The 24911-nt window shown below is 40.6% G+C and overlaps 1 protein-coding gene across 4 annotated transcripts in view; it reads left to right on the forward strand.

Annotated features, from left to right (window-relative positions):
- Window positions 1-24911, forward strand: part of tep1 (telomerase-associated protein 1) — a 52982-nt gene that overhangs the window by 15535 nt on the left and 12536 nt on the right. For all 4 annotated transcript variants that reach the window (XM_028592837.1, XM_028592838.1, XM_028592839.1 and 1 more), the window contains exons 16-43: window positions 3551-3672; window positions 3858-3926; window positions 5115-5258; window positions 5364-5655; window positions 8201-8322; window positions 9347-9460; window positions 9642-9759; window positions 10674-10862; window positions 11616-11803; window positions 11917-12058; window positions 13049-13228; window positions 13406-13498; window positions 15199-15334; window positions 15443-15602; window positions 15922-16055; window positions 16159-16247; window positions 16556-16670; window positions 16856-16882; window positions 16960-17170; window positions 17538-17658; window positions 18850-18974; window positions 19096-19195; window positions 19908-20063; window positions 20761-20973; window positions 21250-21306; window positions 21542-21677; window positions 22431-22679; window positions 24061-24212. In XM_028592837.1, coding sequence (XP_028448638.1) covers window positions 3551-3672; window positions 3858-3926; window positions 5115-5258; window positions 5364-5655; window positions 8201-8322; window positions 9347-9460; window positions 9642-9759; window positions 10674-10862; window positions 11616-11803; window positions 11917-12058; window positions 13049-13228; window positions 13406-13498; window positions 15199-15334; window positions 15443-15602; window positions 15922-16055; window positions 16159-16247; window positions 16556-16670; window positions 16856-16882; window positions 16960-17170; window positions 17538-17658; window positions 18850-18974; window positions 19096-19195; window positions 19908-20063; window positions 20761-20973; window positions 21250-21306; window positions 21542-21677; window positions 22431-22679; window positions 24061-24212 — 3954 coding nt within the window. The remainder of the gene's footprint in view (window positions 1-3550; window positions 3673-3857; window positions 3927-5114; window positions 5259-5363; window positions 5656-8200; window positions 8323-9346; window positions 9461-9641; window positions 9760-10673; window positions 10863-11615; window positions 11804-11916; window positions 12059-13048; window positions 13229-13405; window positions 13499-15198; window positions 15335-15442; window positions 15603-15921; window positions 16056-16158; window positions 16248-16555; window positions 16671-16855; window positions 16883-16959; window positions 17171-17537; window positions 17659-18849; window positions 18975-19095; window positions 19196-19907; window positions 20064-20760; window positions 20974-21249; window positions 21307-21541; window positions 21678-22430; window positions 22680-24060; window positions 24213-24911) is intronic.

Raw genomic sequence — 24911 nt, forward strand, 5'->3', positions numbered from 1 at the left:
ATTAGCAGCATTAGCAGCACCTGTAAGTTTATCATGTGACAGCGAAAACGCGAAAGGCGGAGCAGTATGTCCTGTATGTCCCTTACCGGCTAACGTATTTCTATGTCTACCCCAGTTCATGCAAATGTAAAATTTCAAGCACAGATTTTGATAATGAACAACTAAACACGTTACACACTGGGGGCCCTATTTTAACGATCTGAAACGCAAGTATGAAACGCAAAACGCAAGTAGCTTTGTGGGCGGATCTCGGGCGCTGTTGCTATTATAACGGCAGGATAAATGACTCTTGCGCGCGACGCAAATCTAAAATGGGTTGGTCTGAAGTAGCTAGGTGTGGTTTGGGCAATAAACCAATCAGAGCGTCATCTCACATTCCCTTTAAGAGCAGGCGCGCTTGTTCCATGGCGGATTGCTATTATGATGGCGGATTTGCCTGGCGCACGCCAGTGGAGCTGTCCGGGTTGCGGCAAAGTAATAAATGCCTGTCTTGGCCGGGTGGCGATGTTGCTGCGGCCTCTCGGGCGCATCTCCTCAAGTCTGGAGAGGATTGCTGCAGCCATGGAGCGTGGGCCTCCAAACGCACCACCTGCACCTGTTGTGCCCCTTCCTCTTCCCCCCACTCCATCTCTGTCCACCCGCTCCATCAGGAGCACATCGCGCATTACTCCTGGACCAGATCCCGCCGTAGTTCAACATCACGTCTCCTTAAGTCCTCTAATATTTCCTCATTTATGTCATCAACACTTCCATGATTCATGGAAATGTTGTGTAAATCACAACAAGCCACAAAGAATGCTGCGAGTTTTTGAGGACTGTACTGTAAAGTGCCTCCTGACCTATCCAAACACCTGAAGCGCATTTTCAGTAATATTTTTCCATGTAATTATGTATGGTTTGCAAAAATGGGAACTGCTGCGTCCGTGTATATGAGAGAAGTGTATGCGCATTGTGCACACGCTACATTATGGCCAAGCATGCGCCCCTAAAATAGCATCTGAATAACGCGCTACTGACTTTAGACCAGGTTTTTCCTGGTCAGTGGTGGAATTGTTTTCTGAAACTGCAAAATAGCACCAATAACGTTTGCGCCGGAACACGCCTCCTCTTTTCGCTGAACCGCCCCCGGGAGCGCAAATACATTCAATGCAAAATAGGAATGATACATGCGTCGGTGTACAAAGGCAATTGCGCTGGGTGCGAGATAGGGCCCAGGATCTTAAAATAAAAAAAGATCATGCTGTCCTTATTTTGTATGATATATGCTAACACAACGAATGTTAAACCCCTCAAAGACTCTATGGTGAACGTTGCCTGAAAGGGACAGCTAGCTAGCTAGTTAGCTAGGATGTATAAGGGGTGTTGTAGAGATGTTGTTAAAGCTTTTAAAAAAATGTTAATAGATATGAAGCACCTGATGGAAGTGTCCTGCAGCTCAGTCATGCTCATTTATCAGACAACTGAGTGCGCAAAAGACAAAGCTATTAGGAAAAAAAAATGGCAGCTGAAGTTCAGAAGTTTACACGTGTCCCTGTTGCCACACCCTGGCAAAGAAGGTTATAGCTGCTACAGTTTGATTGCTTATGCCGCCTGCAGGCAATAAGTGTTAAAGTCAATTTTATTTTATTTTTAGCTGTGGTCTCTTTGTGTTTTTTTTAGGTTTTACAGTTAATACTCCTACCACCTGTGTCAATAAAAAAAGGGTTTTAAAGTCATTTCAATGATACTTCAACAAATATTCAAATATTAGCACCACAGACAGTGGTACAGTTAGTTTAACTAACTCCACCCTCTGCTGTTATTTCTAATAATTAAAAGATATTGTTTGGATCCCCCTCAGGTGTACCCTCTCCTCCCAGGAGTAACCAGGCACAAACAGCAGCTATATTAAAGGTCCCATGGCATGAACATTTCACTTTATGAGTTTTTTTTTTTAACATTAATGTGAGTTCCCCCAGCCTGCCTATGGTCCCCCAGTGGCTAGAAATGGTGATAGGTGTAGACCAAGCCCTCGGTATCCTGCTCTGCCTTTGAGAAAATGAAAGCTCAGATGGGCCGATCTGGAATCTTCTCCTTATGAGGTCATAATTTTCCCCACTCATGAGAGAGAGACATCATGGCTTTCAAACGAGCAAATTGGCAATGGCGACAGACACAGAAATGGCACATCCTAAGGAAAGCTCATTGTGGGACCGGCTCTAGTGGCTGTAATTCTGCACCAAGGCTGAATTTTAGGAAAAATACTTCAGATACAGTATTAGGGGAGCAATAAGGCCTATATAAAAGCATCCAAAGGGCACCATGTCATAGGACCTTTCAAATAAATAAAGACACACCTGAGTTATAATATTCAGACATGAAAATCACTCAACTTTCAGCGAAATTCGCCGTTTTGAAACCAAAATAGGTGACCTACGTGAATCGTGTAGATTCAATGAGAAAATGTTTAAGAGGGGCAAGAAAGTGCTTGCTAGTCATTAGATGCTAGTCACTAAGCTTCGGACCGTGCACTCTGTCATACGAGTATGTTACCGGCAACGGCCGCTACCGTTAAGACTGCGACTGTTCCTTCACTGACCGACCGTTATACAAACCATGTGTGTGCACGTTCATAGCGGAACATGATTTGTCATTAACAATGGCCAATGTGTAAAAGCTATCTGAAACCCAAACTGCCTTGACAAAGCGGTCTGTTTGGAATCAGCATGGCAGGTATTTAAACATAACGGCCTTGTCCCAGAGTTTAGACGTCTAGCTTTATGAAAAGATAAACAATGCAACGTTTTTAATAAATGTAAATAAAGCAGCTAATATCAACATGGACAAAATCATGAATGTACTAATTCGCTTTTTTGATGATGACCTGGCCATGGTAGTAAAGTTTAGTTTTAATATTATATATTATTATTGCAATATGTAAACCCACATTGACTCTTAATTTAACATATGGTTGGAAGAAATAAAAATTGATCCAAAACTTTTTAGTTTTTAAAAATTATGACTTATATGTGTTAAAAGACTTCTGTAATGTCAGAAGTCTTTTAGCTAACTGTTAAAAAAAGACTAACTGTTTTGCCAGTCAAATTAACTTTAATGAGTGCATATTAAAATATTACACTGTTGGTTGGCAAAAAATGCATCTCAAAATGCATCAGATTGAATATGGAACATTTAAAATGTTCTACTGGGGGAGCATGCCCCTGGACCCCCCCAGAGGGGTAATATCCTTCTCACCCTTTCCACCCCTGACCCATTTTCATGCCTGAATATTATTTGCCTGCAGGGGGCACACATGTCACAATTGCAGCAGCTTTTACAGTACTTTCCCTTCCTCTAGATGGCATGCATCTGCGTATTAATATGCAGTTCTAAAATACTGCTCCAAGGTGTCTTAATTTGGACTGGAACTGTAAGTCCTAAAAAAAAAATCCTAAAAAGTTTCAGGTAGTTTACATCGATGACACGTTTTGTCAATAAAAAGTCAAAGGCCGCTGCTTTAGACAGTACTGTGTCCTCGTGATCCTTGACCTGGCATGCTTATGCATTTCAGGTCGACAACATCATCCTGGTAGCTGACTCCTGGGTCCATAGTGAAGTGGAGTGGGCCGTCAACAGCTACCAGAAGGACGTAAACAACAAAGCCCTCATTGTTAAAATCTTCTTGTCACAGAGGTAATGCTCTAAATTAACCATGTCCTCTCTGTTTTTCTTGCAACTTTCTATTAGCATAGACGGGTCATTTTTAATATTTGTTGTTTGTACTGCCTGAAACGGAATTCACTACCATTTAGCTTTCTGCTGCTTTCTGTTTCTTCCCGTTTCTAACTTTAATTTCTTGATGTATTTTCTACTTGCAGTACGCCAGACGAGTTCATCCCTGACAGGAACTATGTGAAGCTGTACGGCTTCAGTGAGCAAATACTGAGGTAAAATGTCTGGTTGCTCACTTCTATCCAAAAAACTGAATTAGAGGATTTATATAAATGTAAGAAATGTTAAGTCCAATGGCACTTTAAAGCAAACTGTTGGCTTTTTGATTATGATAGGAACTTAATAGGATCAATATCAGTCTTGTATCTGCCTGTTAAATATTTAGCTGGAGCCAGCAGCTGGTTAGCTTAGCTTAGTACAAAGACTGTAAACAGCTAGCCTGGCTCAGTTTGAAGGTAACTAAATGCACCTACCAGCACCTCTAAAGCTCACTAGTTAACATGTTATCTTGTTTGTTTGCTCTGTACAAAAACACAAGTGTGAAAATGACCAGGAAGTCATTGGTCCTTGTCAAGAAATAGTCTGGCACAGAATTTAAGGGAGACACATTCTACTGCCAGGTGGGAACACACGTACCTAGAGCTGTCCACTTGTGATACGATCACTCAGATTCGATTTTAAAACCATGTTGGAATGGGGCCATAATCCCCCAGCCAAACAGCTAATTGTTATTTGTACATTTCAGTTTATATACGGAGTACACAAAATTAGTAAACTTTAGAGGTGCTGATAGGTAAATTTGTTTTAACTTTTGACAGAGCCAGATTAGCTGTTTGCCGTTTACAGTCATTATGTTAAGCTAAGCTAACCGGCTGCTGGCTATATTTCAACAGACATGAGAGTGGTATGATGTTCTGATCTAACTCTCGCCAGAAAGCACATAAGTGTTGATGTTTATAGTATATAGATATACATGTCTTTTTTTTTTTTTATAAAGCAGGTTGAGGTGCAATATAAATACTGTGAAAGTATCAAGACGTTCAATCCACAGAGAAATGCACAGAGCCCATATTCAGAAACTCTGCCTTTAAACTTCTTTACGGTTTTGATGTCACAGCTATACTATAAATAGGTAGATCGTGCCGGTGCAGATAGAGAAAACCTGGAAACACTGACCAATCAGAGCAGACGGGGAGGGGGCTTAAAGAGACAGGCACTAAAACTGAGCGTTTCAAACAGAGTGATAGAGATGCAGCTATATTCAGACAGACGGTTTGAGAAAAAATTGTTTTTTGAACATTAAAGCTTGTAAACATGTTCTAGAAGAAACTCAAAATACAAGCATGAACCTGAAAATTAGCATGATATGGGACCTTTAACTATTTCTTAAACTATGTGACCAGGTTTGTGGCAGAACGAGGATCATCCAGGCTGCTGAACCATGTTGAGCATTTAGACAAACTGTACAACGTCCCACCACCAGAGGGAGCTAAAGGCCCTCAGACCACAAACAATGTCGTCCCGATACTAGCCAGCCCCAACTTAAGGTAACTTTTATTTTGTGGCAAAGAAGCAAATCTGAACAGCTTTCTGCTTAACATTGAAGGCCTGGAGACATTTCCTTTAACACAGACACCTTTCTCTGTCGTCAGGTGGCGAGGCGTTCGTGTGTTTATCTCCTCCACCTTCAGAGACATGCACGCCGAGCGCGACATCTTGGTGCAGAGCGTGTTCCCAGAGCTCCGGCGTCGTGCCGCGCCCCACTGCCTATACCTGCAGGAGGTAGAGCTGCGTTGGGGCGTGACGGAGGAGGAGTCGGGCCGGGCCACCGAGCTGTGCCTGTCAGAGGTGTGTCGCAGCCAGATGATGGTAGGCATCCTGGGGGAGAGGTACGGCCTGGTGCCTCCCAAGCCTGTCCTGCCTGACCTGCCGCAGCACAGCTGGGTAAGACCTGGTATTATCACATCAAATTAAAACTCTGCACACAAATACGCTCAGTATAAATATTAGGGCTGCACGATATGTGGAAAATATGCTATAATGTTGTTGAATATCACGATAACGATAATACTCAGTTCTGCTGTTCTGCTGCTTGCAGTATTCTTCCAAAATACAACAAACTTTTATTGAACAAAACAGAACATTGTATTGAATATAAAAGGCACCAGTTACATTTTATTTATTTTTTTAGAATATGTTTTGGCCACTTCAGTCCTTTATATTTGACAGGACAGCTGAAGACATGAAAGGGGAGAGAGAGGGCAGCAAAGGGCCGCAGGTCGGAGTCGAACTTGCGGGCGCTGCGTCGAGGGGTAAACCTTTACATATGTGTGCACACTCTACCAACTGAGCTACCCGGGCGCCCGACAGTTTCTGTGTGTTTCAACACACACAAAAAATCTGAGTGTATTTCGAGCAGCCTTTCGCCATGCGTTTATTGCGCCAGTTGATATCGGATGACGATAAAAAAAAAAAAGTATATATATTGTGCAGCTCTAGTAAATATATAAATGAAGTACTGGTGCTTTATTCTGTGCAAGAACCTGGTTTATTGAGATTGGGATTCAAATTTGCTCACTTAAATTCTCAGAAAACTATTCAAAGAGAACTCCTCATACTGCACTATCTTCCCATGAGGGTTATTTTTATTATTATACCTTTATGATAGCTAACAGCCTTAAATTTGATTCTTCACATCTTTAAATAAAATGGAACAAGTTAAGTGAATATAATCAAACATAGAAAATAAGATTATCTTAGGTTGACATAAGAAAAGAATATTAAATTTAATTACAGTTTTTTACGATCGCTATTACACTTTTTTCAATACTTTTTAACAACTTTCCTAAACTCTTAACATAGTTAGCACAACATCCGTCTGTGTAGGCTATACAATTAACACGTCTTGTTGCTTTGACATTTAATGCATACAGTTGACACACATTTAAAATGCTTGAACTTCTTTTACACACAAGCTCCACCAAAACCAAAACAATGGATCTTTATTGCCAAATTTCCAAATGCTTTCACACTGTATGTCAGAACAGATAACATGTTCTAAACCTAACTTATAGGCTAAAGTCAAAGTGAACAGCTGATCATATTGTAAATTGAAACTCAGATATATCCCATGGATTTTATACATGCATTTATTGAGAAACAGCTGATTGAAGTTATGCAAATAGATCGATCACAGCTGATTCCCTTCTAGGAAACACACTGTGTTGAGGTTCTTTTAATCGCATGATCATATGGTAGTAGAGTAAAAGAGGACCTATTTGAACAATATACTGTAGATGAACACAGAAAATAAGAAAAATGCCTTCACGAGGGAGAGGAAGAGGAGTACCAGGACAATTCTGTCTCTGTCTCCTTTTTTTTCATAAACCATACATTCTATAAAGCTAGTCTGAGATGGGTCATTCATTTTTTGTATTGAATCTCTGCAGCAAAAGAAAAGAATGGTGGCCGGGTTGATCAGTGGTAGAGCAGGCGCACATATACTTGGAGGTTTATGCCTCGACGCAGAGGTCCAGGGTTCAAATCTGACTTGTGACATTTTCCTGCATATCTTCCCCCTCTCTCTCTCTCTCCCCTTTCTCAACTAGCTGTCCTGTCAAATAAAGGCAGAAAAGCCCAAAAAGTAATCTTAAAAAAAAATATGCATGCATTTACTAAACCCAACAAAACAAACATTTAGAGAGGCTTCAAGAGAAACTGCAGTGCAAAACACACAATCTATGATCAATACAATCACCACTGTCTGTTATATAAGGGCAGACCTGACACATAAAATAATGCAGTTTCTGTAATTCCATGGGATGATAGTGTTTTGTATGACATTGCGCTATGATTGACTAAATGTTCCTGTTGGGAGAGAACATGTGTTAGTGTTTTGGAAGAATTATTTGATTTTGAGACATGATTACATTGTTTTGGTAGACATAGTGTATTGTGTTAGTGAATTATTGTATGTAGTTGATTAGTTTTGGAGTTTTAGTTTACATTGTGTGATTTTGAGCATGAAATTAACTGTTTTGCCAATTGTGTGTTGTAGGTGTGTTGGTGGTAAATTAAATGAAATTGACTGGACTTATGGGATTTAAATTTGTTGACTATAAGTCTCCTAATGCAAGTCTCTGTCGCTGAAATGTGTTGTGAAACAAGTCACTTGTCGCATCAGAGATCGGTTGAAATGAATAACTATCCTGAAATAAAGGTAGCAAAAAAGGTTTTGTACTTGAACTAGTAACTGAAGATCATTATTTGAAGCTAGAATGTTAGTCTCGCATGACCTATCAATGTCAGCAACTGATGAAGTAACCATTGCGATATTGTATATGTTGGTGATTATATGAAAAAACAATCAAACTACCTTTTATACTTTCATGTAAAAGAGGATGAGAGTGTCTGTATTCACATTTGAATATCAAGCTAAGATATTCTCTAAAATAATGAAAGAATGCATGATTTATTTCTCTGTGTGCAGCTGGTGTCGGCCCCAGCAGGCCTGTCCATCACCGAGATGGAGATCCGTCAGTTCCAGGCTCTTTACCCTGACACAGTACAACACCGAATGCTCGGCTACTTCAGAGATCCAAACATCACCAAGTATATAATCCATGTTCACATTCACACATTTGTCTAACTTTTCTCTTTGTAATGTTTAAAGCTCACATATGTTGCACCTTTCTGGAGTTTTATTTGAAGTTTTAATATCCTTAAGAAGATATATTTGTGGTTTTAATTACCAAAAACCATCTCAATATAGTTTTACAGCCCCCCCCTCTCAGAAGCTCTGCTAAGAACAGGTCGATTTTGGCCTGTCTTACTAATAGTCATGGTCCTCTCTTCTGATTGGTCGATTGTTTTCTGAGTGACGCCAGGCCAACCATGGGTAACATGTTGTAGCCTGTTGTGCAGTTGACTGTAGATTGACCCTTTTACGGTACTTACATAGCCCCTAGACCAGTGTTTCTCAAATGGGGGTACACATACCCCTAGGTACGTGTACACCCTGGGTATGTGGGTACTTTTGGGTATGTGAGATTTTTGCAAAATGCGAATTTAAAATATATCATGGGGCCTCTAGCTCATCCAGTAAGAGCGTTCGCCCCATGTTGGCTATGTCCTGCAGCGGCGCAGGTTCAAATCCGAACTGCTGCCCTTTGCTGCATGTCATCCCCCATCTCTCTCCCCCTTTCATGTCCATCAACTGCCACTACATAATAAAGGGAAAAGCCCCAAAAAATAATCTTTAAAAATATGTCATGCATTATTCTGAAAATAATTATACTATAATAATGAATGATCTTAGTGATGGATTCTAAACATTTGAAACGTAGCATTTAAAGGTCCCATGGCATGAAAATTTCACTTTATGAGTTTTTTTAACATTAATATGAGTTCCCCCAGCCTGCCTATGGTCACCCAGTAGCTAGAAATGAAAGAGCACCATGTCATGGGACCTTTAAATGTTTTTCAGTTACAAGGTTGTTGTTTAGTAAAGCTATCACTGCCAGTGCTGTATTGTACCTGTATTGTTTTGCGCTGGTCAGGCTGTACTTGGCTTAAAAAACAATTATTACAATCAAGTATTTTATGTTATAATTTAATTTTGCTCCAATGTTTTCAGATTAGTTCCTGTGGCGTGGAAATCTGACTTTGTTGCTGAATCAAAGGAGGCTGAGTGTAAAATGGCCTCTCTGAAGAGAAACATCCGGGCCAGTGGAGTCAAAGTCACTGAAAAGTGAGTACTCTTTTATTTTAAAAGTAATATTTTTTGTTTGTGTTTTTAGTATTAACTGGTAAAGATACAATATAATATACAATATCTTTTGATGAACCGATAGTCGCATTCTGTAACGAAACCACTAAATCATAATTTGAAGTGCCTAAGCTAAGTCTACTTGTCTGTTTCTCTGTCCTAGTTACTCGTGTGAGTGGGGCGGTGTTGTGGGAGGGAAACCCTATCTGAAAAACCTGGAGGACTTTGGCAAGGCTGTGCTGGAAGACCTGTGGACGGCTGTAGTAAAGCAGTTTGTAGAAGTTAGTCACTCAGACCATTTAATCAATTACACTTTCCGAACATTAAGCAAACTAAGCTATGTGAAACCAGTGGTGGAAGAAGTAATCTAATAACTTACTTAAGTAAAAGTAACGATACCACACTGTAAAAAAAAAAGAAGTACTTTACAAGTATTTACCAAAGTAAAGTTATAACAATATTAGCAACCAATTACGCTTAAAGTATCAAAAGTACTTAAAGCTTTAGTGCGTAACTTTTTGATATTATTGAACGTCCGTTCCATTCAAGCCATTGCCAAATGAGTTGCTACAAAGCTAATTAAGCCTATCAGCTCCACACAACACTCAGTATAGCTATGTTCAGAAGATTGTCGCCCGGTGACTTTCCCGCACAGAAACTCACGGTGCACGGTCACAGAAGGCTTGTATCATGTGGACGTGCCGACAGTGTTGTTGTCATTACTTAGAATTCCTAATGCGGGCGACAGAAACTATGCACTAAAGCTTTAATATGCATAATGACCCCTGTCAGTTTTATATTATTATGTTATTGGATTATTATTAGTTATGTCTAATAGGGGTGGGACTAAATTTCCATAGAGCACTCTATCGTTGTCCTTCGTGCGATAAGAGAATCGATACGCTGGTGCCAAATATGGATATTGATTAATGAATAAAATAAGGCGCTATGAATAGATTTTCCTGCTCCCAGCGTGTCTACTTCATGGCTCCTCAAGGTTGCGTTCAACACATGAACGAGGGAAACTTGAACAGAAGTTAACAAGCCAAAAAGGAAGAGGTTTTCAACGGGATGGTGGACATCAGTTTGAGGAAAATAACAGATTTCAAACTAAAGAGGTATCCTGGGACATTTGTCAACACAGCTACCGTTCAGTAGATGGTAAATAAACTCCTCATTTCTCTCCGTGTGACAGGAGGATGCCGAGGCAGAGGCTGTGTCCGATGTGATGGAGCAGCAGGTGCACCAGGGGGCGCTGCAGAGGCAGTTCTTCGGCAGGGCCAAGCTGCTGTCTGGGGCTGTGGAGATAGTGGAGCAGGCCCAGGCCAAAGGGGGGATGATGGTGGTGGAGGGAGGACCTGGAGAGGGCAAAACTGTCTTCATGGTAAATTTCTTAAAGGAATGATATTCTACCATATTTTTCTATCAGGGATTCTAACCTGTTCATTACATATATATACGCTCAGATCTCTGACGGCTTGCTTGTATCTCCAAGTGTAGGAGAAACACTGATATGCTCGATAATCATCACTTAGAGTCCAAGTTATTATTATTTTTTTATTTATTTTATTTTTTATTGTCCTACAAGAAAATACATTCTTACATTTCAAGTTTCTCAACACATTTCGATATCAAACCCTCTTCCCCATCCATCTCCACCCCTGTGGCTGAGCATCATTTATTCTGGCTGATGACAATTCTAGTTAAGAAAATGTCCAAAAATGACCCGAGCCAATGAACACTAGCGATATTCTAGAGATTTGAGCGCTGGACTACTATTTTCTTAGCTGCAGTTAAGCCTGCTAGCTAAACATAATGAGTTTTCTCAAGAAGACCAAGACGGGAATCATCGTTTAAGAGATGCACAGCAGGATCCATTGGGAACTGAACCCCTGTTAAATCGGCAATAGTACCGATCACCTCACTCCACAAACTAGATACCCCTGGACATTCCCACACAACATGCATAAAGGAGACAATGGTTCCCTGGGGGCAGAATGAACAGTATGGGTTAGAAACCAAACCCATTTGGTGTCTTACTCTTTGTGTTAAATTGTTAAATTAGTTTTAGCTCGGTGTACCTAATAGACAGGCAACATGAGAAATATTTACTTCAAACTTGTCTCTCTCCACACAGGCTGCTCTAGCAGACACCCTCAGAGCTGGAGTGAAGTCCAAGAAAAACCTTGTCTGTGATGTCATCTCCTACTCTACAGCTGCCAGCCAATCAGCACGCTCTGTAGGAAACCTGCTTCGATGCCTCGTTCAGTGGTTGAGGAAGCTGAAGGACACTGAGGAGGAATCACCTCTTCCCCGTTCTAACAAGTAGCTAGATTTAAAACTGTCCTTTTTAAAATAGTTTACAGGTATGTCATATTGTCTATGCATTAACGTTGGCATAGACAATATAACGTTTCCGTTTTAATTTTTTTTATCAGAGATTTGCTGTCAGAATTTCACTCCAATTTGAGTGACATAAAGAAGACTAAACCTCTGGTGCTGCTCGTCGATGGGGTGGATCTTGTCCGAGATGGAAGAGGTCAGCTGAGCTCTGATTGGATCCCACAGCAGCTTCCAAAGGTCAGTCACAGAAGGAAAACTTTCACATATTCTGGTGAGGTGGTACGTAGTGGTGTAAATCACAAGTTTTATCACAATACATATTCAATAGTACAATATTACGTATATTGATTCTTCAGACAACGATATGATATTTGCTGATATCTTAATGTCTCTCACAATATGATTGATTCAATTCAGGGGCCTGTGATTGATATGTGACAATATAATTTACCAATTTAACATTTACATTTATATAAACTTTGAAAAACCAACTTAATTATGATTTGTCAGTTTTGTAGCTGAGCTCCTCCAAGCATTTACCTCCATTCAAAACAAACTGTTCTTTTTAATAATAAGAATAAATAAGAAGTGGGAATCTAAAGGGGCATCTTACAGACGGTATGTATCGATAGTATTGGATCGTGGATAATTTAATCGATACATGGATCCAGGTCATTACAATGTGCTTCTCCTTCACCCATTATACACCGACGGTGGCGGAGCTGCCATGCAAGGGGCTGGCCTGAGATCTGAAGCAACTTGGGGTTCAGTGTCTTGCTCAGGGACACTTTGACAAGCGGACAGAAGGAGCCTGGGATCGAACCGTCAACCTCGTGGTTATTGGATGACCCGCTCTACCTCCTGACCCACAGCTGCCTAAATCTGCATAATCATAACTCAAATGTGTTTATTTCAACTTATAAAGATCGATGTTACAGCAGTTTGAAGAAATGTCTTTTTACTGAGTTCACATGGATAGGCCTGAATTTTGTTACAGCTCTTTTTTTCTTTTTTTTTAACCGAGAAATGCTTTTAAAATCTCGTCATCATAATTAATCTGACATGTGTACAGTGTCAAGAGCAGAGACATTCTAATATTTCCAAGTTGACAAGGTAACAAAACCAAACATGGTTAGGATGCAGGACAAAAATGTATTGTCTACATTGGTTGACTTTTTAGGCGTTTGTGTGCTACAATAAAACTCAGATTCTCTTTTTCTTTTTCAGGGTGTTTGTTTGGTAGTGAGCATCCCAACCAAAGCAGCGCTGTTACAAACCCTGGCCAAGAGAAAAGGCACTGTCCTGTTTTCACTGGGACAGCTTACCATGCCGGACCGGCGGGAGATAGTTCAGAAGGGCCTGGACACCTTCGGGAAGAAACTCAGTGACTCTGCATTCAACAACCAGGTTCTTCTCATGTGTTTTACACTGTAGACATCACACAATTTTGTGAACTCTGACAGTTGTGCGTCTCCAAACGTTGCTCATATGCTTGAGGCTGCAATTGATACTCAAGTGTTTGCCCTACACTCTTTAATCTAATGCTAATCTAACCCTCAAACTATGCTGTGTCTGCTCATCCAGCTCCAGGCGCTGATAATGAAGAAGGGAGCATCCAGTCCTCTCTACCTGCACCTGGCCTGTGAAGACCTGAGGAACTTTGCCTCTTTTGATAAGGTTAAATATTTATATATATTTTTAGCCACCTCCACAATGTTATTTACTGGTTGTATTTCCGGTGTTGGATGTAGCAATGCTATGTAGTGTATAGGGTGGATGCTTACATGAAACCTTACAATATGTAACACAGGTAAAGAAGCTGATAACAGAAAACGTTAATGCCAATATTAAAACCAGATTTGCTTGCAGCTCTCTGAGACTGAGCTAAATGCTCACATCAGCATGCTAACATGCTCATAATGATAATGACGGTACGATCATGTAATAGCAGGTGTGGTGTGTTGGCACGTTAACATTTGCTCATTAGCGCTACACACAAATTGCAGCTGAGGCTGATGGAATGCCAATAGGTTAACAGGTATTGGATTATAAACCAAAGTACAGGACAGAATGAAATGGTGACCTGATGATGGAGCTAAATGAAAGGCCGGGTGGGAGGGGGTCAAAGTTTTCCTCTCTGGACCATGAATGTGCGAACCCAATTTCACAACAATCAATCTAATAGTTGAAGAAGAAAAGGCCAGAGGATCACCACAGTCAACAGAATGATTCCTCTAGAGACGTAGGGAGCCAATTTCATGTGTGAAGTGGTGTGCAGACCAAGCTACACACTGGCAGACTGACATTGCCGTTCATTTATTGTTTGTTTTTTCTTAGAGTGTTTTTAATTGAGGCCAAAGATTATTGAACGGACAGTGACATTGTTGAATCAGTGCTCATTTTTGTGGGAAAGTGAAAGTATGATTACGATCATTAATCTGTATGTAGAACATTTGGTATAAAAATACCGAATTAAAACAAAAAAAACAAACCGACATCTTTAAAAACATAAACCTAACAAGAGCCCTTCCCCAAACCTCTCCCATTCCTTAACCTCCTACTCTTACTCATTCAACTCACTAAATAGATACAACTGTGTGTATATTGACAAGGACCAGGAGATATGACCACATAACTCCTGTCTTACTTTCACTCCACTGGCTACCCATACAGGCAAGAGCAGATTTTAAAATCCTTCTTTTAACCTACAAATCGCTGAATGGCCTTGCACCCTTTTACCTAGCCAAACAGTTTAAACCCTATACCCCCGCACGACCACTCCGCTCCCTGGGTACCAATCTTTTAGAAATTCCTAGGGTCAAAAAGATATCTGCAGGCCACCGTGCCTTTTCTTATCGAGCACCACGCCTCTGGAATAACCTTCCGTTATATGTCAGAGAAGCCAGCTCTATCAACACTTTTAAATCAAAACTCAAAACATTTCTTTTTTCAAAACATTATGGACCATTATTATGACTTCCTCTATCTTCTGTTTTTACCCTTGTACCACTCTTTAATTTGTTTTTATGTGTGTATATACCCGCAATGATTTTGGATGTATTTTATTCCTAACTTTTTACTGAATTCCCTGTACTGTTGTGTGAATTATATGCATTCTACTGTACAACTATTACTGTGGCTGGTATGACCTATAGGGCTATCAATTGATTTATGAACGTACAGTACATGTTTGCAATATATAGCACGGTACATATTTTATTTAGTTTTAATCCACAGTTATTGGTTATGACTGTGATCTCTTCCTACAAGCAGACGTTTTTTTATGTTATGACAGATTCCAGATCAGTGGAAACGGTAAACTACCCCACTACCAGTTGAGTTGCTTTAACTTAACGTACTTTGTCTCTGTGTCTCAGTTGAAGGAGAGCCTCCAGGGCTTGCCTCAGTCTCTGAGCCAGTTGGTGCAGTACAGCCTGGACAGAGTCTGTTCCCAGTACAGAGGAATGCTGGGACTCCGCCGGGCTCTGGCAGCTCTCACTGTCAGCACCACTGGTAAGATGACCATGTTTTTTTTTTAATTTATAGCAAATGCTATTCAATTTAAAGGGATATTATAACCAAAGCGTTGATTTCCTTAACTGTCTTTGGCTTCATCGACAGGCCTGAGGGAGAGAGACTTGTACTCTATGCTGAACACATGCAATGACTTGTCCTCACGGGACGGACAGGTCACATGGCAGGAAGTACTGCAACTGTCCAGGAAGCCCAAAGGACGCATTCCCATGGCAACTTTCACCCGTATAGTGCAGAGCTTACAAAGGTCTGAATCCGATGTTAGTTAAAAGTCGTGCAAAACTCAAAAGTATTCTTGCGCCCATATCTTTACTCTCCATGACTATAATTTACAGTAATGTTAGTTTTTTTTATTTAACACCTTTTGCCCTTTTCACTTAAATTGAAGAAACTTAATCATAAATATTTGATCACCATTTCACTGATTTTTATTGACTGTGTGCTTTTAGATTTCCTCCATGTTAGAGGGAATACACATTTGGTCTGTCGAGATACAGTATACTGATGTTGTGATAATAGTCCTAAAGGAGGAAGAGATATTAAACCTATATGGATCTTATCTGCAGTCTGATTGGTCCGTCTCATTGCCACGACACTGACGACCTGCTGTCTCTAACCAACCCGGAGGTGAAGAGGGCCTTCGAAGACGTACTCCTGCCAACAGAAAGTGACAGAACCAGAGCTCACCTCGTACTGGCAGGTAAAGTAGCCTACACGCAGTCTGTTTTAATGCAGTAAAAGTAAGTATTAGTTACTGTATATTTTAATTAGTCTCATATCACTCTACGGTCTCTTTTCTTCAGCTCACCTGTGGGCCCTAGCCGACCCGCAGGGCACAGATACCTTCCTTAACTGTGAGGCCGACTCTGTACTGCAGCTGCCTTCCAGCCTGGTTAGTCATCTTCCATCACCACCCACAATACAACACAGGCGCTTTGATGTACAGACTGGTTCCAGAAAAGTTTGGATATCTCCATTGATGTTTCATTAAATGCCTATATAAAGAGTTTTAAGCCTGGAACCGAGCCAACCGGCTATGCGATGAATCGTGACCATGAAACATTTGATTGGGTGCAAAAAGTCAAAGGAACAAGACTGTACAGAAACGACAGACTGACGATAGACTAGTGGCAACTTGCTCCAGCCATTCATTGTGACCTTTACGGTTGATTTTAACTGCCTTCATTTGGTTTTGGTCAGATTCAAAGTGGCCAGCTGGAGGCGCTTCACTCCCTGCTCTCCAGCTACTACTTCTTGTATGCTAATGTGCGCCACGGCCTCCTGCACCCCCTCCTGGAGACCTACAGCTTGTATGGTGAGCATGCATGACGACACTGTATGATGAATGTGGTAACGCCTTTTGATAGTTTGGCTGCTTTTTAGAAGGTTCTCCATTTAATCCTTTGAAATGTTTGCAAGGATGGTTTTACTCTGTAAACCTCCCCTTGAAAAATGATGGCTAAACAGAAAATCCTAATGTAAATTTTGCCTTTCCTGTAGATAACGAGCTTAAGTCTGCACCGTCATGTAAGTGCTTAAAACAATACATAATTTACACATATAAGTGTGTTTTATTCCTTACTAGTTTCTCTTTGCGCTCTCAGTTGGCTTCCAGGGTCATCTAGACGACTGCCGGAGTTTCCTGCGGCGTCACAGCCCCCTGCTCTCCTCCTGGCCGCCTCTTTTCCTTCAGCAAGCCCTCAACGAGCCTCCAGAGACCTCTGCTCACACCTGGGCACAAGGCCTGATGGGAAAGGGAGGTGCCCGAGTAGTTGAGTGGCTAAACAATGACAGTCAGATTCTTCAGGAGACCAGGTAAGCGGGTTGTCTGCAAGGTGGTTAGAAGTAGCGCTGGGTATCCTCAGGGATTTCCCAAATCAATTTGATTCTGATTCACAAGGTCCTGATTTGATTACATTTCTGATTTGATATCAATTAGGTTAAGTCAATTCCAGTTACAATACCAATTTAGTTTGGATATAAAAGAGATTCTACTATTTATCGCTGAGTATGAATTTTGAAAGCTTTATTCCTTTTTAAACCATCAGCTTCTTTTTGTTTTCATTCAAATGTAACATATTCAGCTTGAATATATTTTTGTCTTTTTAGCCTTATAAGTTTAGGGTTTAATTTGTTATTGATATCTAGGAATGTCTCAATGGTCTGGTGTGTTTCATGGCAGTGAGCTGGTGTCCACCTTCTCCTCTGAACCCACCTGTGTGGTTGTGAGCTCGGACGGAGAGCTGATGGTGGTCGGCACTGGACAGGGAATGCTGCATTTCATCAACACTCAGACCGGACAGGTACAAACCCATTTTCCGGTAGAAATGTACTTTTTAGCCTCCCTTCGTTGTGTCTTATTCATCGTGTCACTTTTTCATCATGTCACACATCTTTGACTGGTTTGTTTTGTGTTGATAGTTTCTATTTGGCCAGTGAGTAGCAATCTTGACTGATTGTTAGTGTCCTACACTGGCTACACCACAGATACATTCTGGTATAGGAGAAAAAAACGCTCTGGGTTGTTAGCATTTCTTTAAACCAATCACAATCGCTAAGCTCCAGACGCAGTGACGGTGACTCTGCAAAATAGTCTCGGGAAGGAACTTGTTTTGGTGGAACATTTGCACCCCGCAAAATCAAACGGCACATACAATATTAAATGAAGTTAACTGTTCACACAATACAATAACATGAGCTATTTAAATTAGCTGCTTACATGGTTACACCTTATTTCCTCTTACCAGTGTATCGCCACGTGTACTTCGTCCACAGCAATCCCACCAACCGGTCCCAAAACGTCCCAGTTAGAGAGGAAATGCCGTAAACCTATTCTTTGTAAATCTTTACAATCATTCACCGAAAGAACCAAGCAGGCCTGCCTTGTTGCACGATCCAAACCTTCTTCAAAACTTGCCATTTTCAGCGTGTAGCTTGGTAGCTCGAAGGTTATTGATGTTTCCCGTAGCGGAGGGATTTTGAGAACGGCAACACACAGAGAGCGGAAGGTGAGGGGAAAAGGCTTTATCCTGGAAGTTCTTCTGTTGATCCAAACTAACCAGTTGTAGACTTTACATGTTTACACATCATTCATTTTCAGCTCACATTCCTTACATAAACATGTACCCAAGACAACCTAACGTCTTGTGCATAGAACATCACGTTCACAAGCACTGTAATTACCTGTAGTAAAATCCATGTGTCATTGCAGCATCTCAGTAATCAGATGGCATGCTGCTGTCACAGTGATACTCTGAAATCTAGCTGGTAAAATCTACCAATCTTTCTCTACCCCGATTATGGAAACCAGGTTTCATGTACGTGATGTTTAAAAAAATCTGATTCCTGCAGAAATTGATTGCATGTAAACACACTAATTGTAAATGTGTCATGTTGTAAGTCTGAAAAGAATTACTGTTCAGTTGTCACACACGCTGAGAAAAAAAAAAGGCAACAAAGCTGTCTAATATCAACTCTCTCCTGGCTGTACACAGGAAGTAAAATCGCTGGTGAGCAGCTGTGACGGCATATCCAGCTGTGTATTTCTTAAGGATGGACGTCTTGCTACCACCTCCTTTGATGGACGAATAGAGATCTGGGACATCGGGAATGGCTGCAGGTGAGAGGAGAATCTGAAGGAAAATTGACAAAATACCTCCGACTGTATGAATCTGGGGGTTATAATATAGCTCAGGCTACTGATGTTTGAATTAACTGACTGGTTTTTCTTCTTCTTGCAGGACTACTCTTATTCAGGGCCACACTAATATAATAACAGCCAGTGATATCACTGCAGACAGGAAGCACCTTGCAACAGTGTCTCTGGACTTCATGCTGAAAGTTAGTCTCAAACTAATCACATTCAACTTTTGTTGGCAAAATCAGTTGCTTGTTTTTTGTGTTAGTGTTTCTTTATTCTGCCTTTTTGGTTCCATGTATTCTGTGTGATTTGAGACCGCTGTTTATTTCATGTGTGTCCCAGGAAGACTAGAAGCCACTTTGTTGCAGCTAATCTGAATAAGGGCTGCACGATATGAGGAAAATATGTGCTATGCCATAACATTGTTGAATATCGCGATAACGATAATACTTGCGATAAATAACTGATATTGAAGTGTACTCCGTTCTGCTGCTTTCAGTATTCTGCTAAAACAAATTGCTTGTTGAATTTAAAACAAATAAAAGGAAATAAAACACTATTTTCAATAAAACATTTTTTTATTTACAAATTAAACATGGAATTGAATATAAAAGGCACCACTAAAAAATGACTGACCGTTACATTTTAAAGTGCAGTTTTCTGCTGATATTTTCTTTCAACTAACACAAAACAATCTGTTTTTTGCGATGTGTTGCATCTTTTTGTGATGTTTATTGCTCCAGTTAATATTGCGTCGACGATGATAAAAAACGAAAAGACGATATATTGTGTTGCCCTTATCTGAATATCTAAAACAGAGATTACCGCTGTGAAATTATATTATATATATAATTATTATATCTCTTAACGTAAGCGTCCTTAATTCTGCTGAATGTTTTTCTGCTATTTCAGGTGTGGTCCTCTACTAAAGGTAATGAGGTCGCGGCCCTGCCCAGCTCCAGCCCTTTGAACTGTGTGACCTTTGACCCTGAGGGTCACCTGCTGGCTGCTGGATGCTGGAATGGGAACGTGATCGTGTGGAACTGGCTTCAGAACAAAACACTAACGGTGAGCTGTAAAGATAGTTGCATACTGAGTTTAATGCTTACTACTTCAACTTAAAGGTGCAGTAAGCCTTATAAAACTAACGTTCTGTCATATATTGCTGAAACTGACCCTATGTTCCAGTAGAACTACATGAAGCAGGTAATAAAAAAAAAAACTGTCTCCCCTGGCACCACCAGAGCCTGTAGTGCAATTTGCAAAACTCCACAGCTCCCTGTTCAGATGCACCAATCAGGGCCGGGGGAGGGGGGTGTGTCTAACTGCGTGTCAATCACTGCACATACACACACATTCATTATCCCTTGTGGGGGGAGGGGCTTAGGAGACCGTTTTGGGCTTTAGCGAAAAGGGGGGAGGGACTGAGAAGTTGTCGATGTTCACATTTTTTGGCTAAGTCCTGGATCTTCACAATCCTACCTACAGCACCTTTAAGGTGGGAGTTAAGATTCTGTTGGATTCAACCTGGGCTCTAAACAAAAGGTCTCACAGTGACGAAAGTGATATACTTTGTTCTAACACTAAGCTAATGAAAAGGCATACAAACATAATAAAATCATGAGACAGTAAAAGTTTGTGAATCAGGTAAAATAATAGGAACTTACTCCATCAACAGGAAAGAGGATATTTTCGTCTACACTAAAAAAGAATATAATATTTTTTTAAAATACAACCATTGTTTCTCCTCTGTCTGCTCCCTCAGTCGCTGCGCGGTCACCAGCGCTCCGTGCGCAGTGTCGCCTTCTCCCACTCCTCCTCCATGCTGTGCTCCGGGTCAGTGTCTGGGGAGGTCAGGGTGTGGTCGGTGCCCACCTCCACCTGTGTGGCTTGTTTCCAGGCTCACTGCGGAGCCACGGAGGCCCTCACCTTCTTGGATGAAGGGGCCATGCTGCTGAGCGCCGGCTCTGATCACACGGTGAGGCATCACTGCCTGTACATCAGAGAAATGGAACTTGACTCTGGGAGCCAGGGCTGCAGGATTGTCATAATATATTTACTCCACTACTTGGCTGACATTAGTAACTATTTAACCAAAAAACAAACTACAAACAAATGATGATTTGGAACTTTTCCATTTGTTTTGTTTCCGAAAACACAGTCACAAAAAAAGACTTAGAGCACTGAGGCTCAGAACATTGTCACACATTTTGAGATAAATAGCTTGCTTTTTCAATGTCCTTCTGTATAACAGCTCCAGCTCTGGTCAGGAGGACTTGGACGGTCGGTCACTGCATTAAAAAGCGAAGAAGTGAGCACCTCATTTATCTTGTGTATTAACTTGTTTAACTTCATGTTGCCTATCTTTCATGCCATACTGTATATTCTGTGTGTAAAGGAACAGTTATGGCATGGTTGGAAAAAAAACAAAAGATCCATCCAAAAGCTGCCATTTATTGAAAAAGGAAGGACTTTTTTTTAATTTATTTTTTTTAAATAGCGCAGAATTTTCTATCCAAAATCAATGTTCTCATTTGGTCTTTTAGTGCGAGCAGGAGCCTCCATTGAAGAAAATGAAGTCCGTAACATCTGAGCATGCTGCTCTCTGTGTGGCTGTTAATGGAGACTATGCTGCTGTGGGCTACCATGGTGAAGGATTCAAACTCTTCAGTCTCGACTCAGGTGTGTTATTTGTGCTAGGAATGTAAACAAAAAAACCAAATCATATTGATTAGATTGAATTAGTGAAAGACACCAACCTGACAGAAGAAATACAGATCTGCAGAGGACCCCTCAGTGGCTTCAAATCCTTAACTCCTATCATACAACCTGGTTGTGAAACAATTGTTTTTTTGTTCTATATAGTTACAGTCACATAATTATTAAGCAACATAAAAAATTCAGCTTTCCTCCTTTTTTTTTTATTGTATTACTTTAATTTCTTACACTTATAGTGTGTCTGTATTTTCTGTCTTGCTTGGGTCTTTTATTGTGAAGTACTTTAAGACATCTGTTTTTGAAGGGGGCTATAAAAATAAATATTACTTACTTATAGATAGATAGATAGATAGATAGATAGATAGATAGATAGATAGATAGATAGACAAAACATAAATATTGATGATTATATTGAATTAAAAGACATACATACATAATCTACTCTATATTTCTATCCTTACACTATCTCCCTCCACCCTGTTTACATATTGCACAAAATGAAAATAATGTGCATTTAAAAAAATAATTAAATAGAACGGACAATAACATTTTTTTTCAAAGGTTGAAGGAATCTAAGGCACTTAACAGGGTAATGGTTAAAAGGTCTTTAAAATCTTCTTGGCTATTAAGTCATTATAACATGCCATGTTTTTTTTTCAGCCGTTAAGGCCCTTAATGTCTAAGGATACCTTTTTTTTTTTTTTTTTTTAATCATAGGTGAGAAGATCTGGGACTCCACACTTGATGTGTCCATCCTGAGCCTGCTGTGGGTGGTTTTGGACGCAGAGCAGAGCGAACCTGGGCTGCTGTTGTCTGGAGGGAGTGACAAATGCGTGAGGGTCTGGAAGAGAAAGGCAGGAGAGGAGGGACTGCTGGGATGCCTGGAAATGTCTGGAACGTTTGGTGTGCAAGCGGGCACCATCCTGGCTTTAGCGCAAAACTCCACATACCTGGCGACGGCGTCAGGTTAGTGTAAAGTACAAACATGACCTAGGGTTATACAAAAATGTCATTTTACCATTAGAACAGTAAAATGACATTTTACTGTTCTAATGGTTTCCACGGTAGCATCAGTGTTTCCTTTAGCATTTCTTTTTAGCAGTGAGGGCAGGTCCGAACACTCCAACCTCCACCACTCACCCCCCCCATGAAACGGAACTGAGACTTCGCTGCAAACAAATATATTTATTCACCTCTATTCACACACAATGAGGCATATTTTCAGTTGTGATTGAACTGTATTTTTTGAGTTGCTATATAGGCCAACTTTGATTTTGACGTATAGGCTAAGCATTCTGTAGCAAATAACAATAAACCCACTATTAATTACATTATCTTAATGCAGTGTAACTACTTCAGCATGTAAATAATGCACCTCAAATACAAACGTGAGCAATCGCTATTATATCGAATCAAGCGCCATGTGCAATTTAGCTAGCAGGTGAAGAATACAAACAATGAACTGACAACATAAGTTATACAACTTACAGTTGTTAAGGACGTACACACACAATCTCAACTGGCTTTTCATCCTGACGGCGTCTCTTTCTCCCTTTTTCTGCCGAGTGACCGCGCTATTCTCCGACATGCACCCTAACAATGCAGCCCTATTTCTGATACGGTCAAATCAACATAGAGGAAAAACTGTAACATAATATATTTCTCAGGTAGGAGGTGCGCTCTCCTTTTCTTAAACATCTCTCTTTCTTTCTTCTTTTTCCCCTTCCCCAAAAAAATACATTCCACAAACACAAACAACAGAACAAATAAATGACAGATCAGGTCTTAGCTTCAATTTAACAACCACACACCTCAAAAGAAAACAAATATTGAAAAAAAGAATGGCAAATGAATAAATACAAACAAAAAAAATGATAAGGTGCTTGAGCTTCCTTCCTTATTGACAACTCAATTTTTTCGATAAACTCCGTGATCTTTCGGAGTAGTCAGAGTGACAGAAGAAAGGGCACAAAACAAAAACAATAATTTCCATAAAGAAATAAGACAAACAGCCAGAAATTGCAATTGGTCGGTCCTCCTTATTAAATACAAACCTTCCTACCAGCCTTCAGTTCTAATAAACATTTCCCACCTTTCAACATGTTTTTTCCCATCTTCACTTGTATTTAGAATCAATCCTTCCAAAATATAGTAGCATTTAATAACCCTTTTCTATTGGTTGGTTTATTTCTGGATCAAGACGATAAAACAGTAATCCCAAGGATGCCATGCTAAAGTAAAATACTTATTTCCAGCTCGGTCCTTGGTTGATATTCATGGAGTGCACATCCCTCTTTCTTCTCATACCTGTTTGATTATTCCCCCTCTGTATTTCTCTTTGATTCAGATGACTTCACCATTGTTCTGTGGTTGTTGAGCGATCTGGCGCTAGACTCCGCCGTCGAGCCTCGTGGGTTCCTGAGGGGCCACAGTGGGGGGGTCACCTGTCTGGCGTTCAGCCCTGATGGTGGACAGCTACTGTCTGGGGGAAAAGATCAGGTAGTGTGTGTGTGTGTGTGTGTGTGTGTGTGTGTGTGTGTGTGTGTGTGTGTTGTAGTGTTGTGACAATATTGGAATTTAGTTTTTTTTTTTTTTTTTAAACAAACACTGGCAAAATGTTTTGTCACATGGATTTGAACAGATTTGTGGCTAATTTTGTGCAGGGATTTTGGTATGCTTGATTCTAGGGTTGGACAATATGACACAATATACTCTGAGAGATTTTGCCATACCATTTATTTCATGGTTTGTCTTCCTTTTGATATCGCTGAGTGCACAAGGCCATTGTTGGCAATGTTGCAAATTAATCAATCAATTTCTGGTAGGGCTGTAGACTGGGTAAACCCAGCCCGATCTGCCGGCGATTTGCCCTGCAGCTCAGGCTGGAAACCTGTACGTTTATCTATCCTGCTACCGTTACAATTTTGCAGGGACCAATCACAGACTGGCTTATCCACCTGCGCAGCAGCGCAGCAACCTGTTGATGCTGCTGTCACTGCTACGTTGAAGGACTGTCCAATTGCGTACAGAGGCATTTGAACTATGCCCGTTGATCACACCTCTTGTGCAGTAAAAAATACAGAGCAGACTCTCCAAGACTAATGTTCAATCTTAAAATATTGAGCTTGGTCTGGTGATCAATTTTGGCTCCTGACGATCACAAAAACAATGTGATCGAGAAAAATTAAAATTTTGCAC

The sequence above is a fragment of the Perca flavescens genome, chromosome 12, assembly GCF_004354835.1.
Source record: "Perca flavescens isolate YP-PL-M2 chromosome 12, PFLA_1.0, whole genome shotgun sequence".
Taxonomy (NCBI): domain Eukaryota; kingdom Metazoa; phylum Chordata; class Actinopteri; order Perciformes; family Percidae; genus Perca; species Perca flavescens.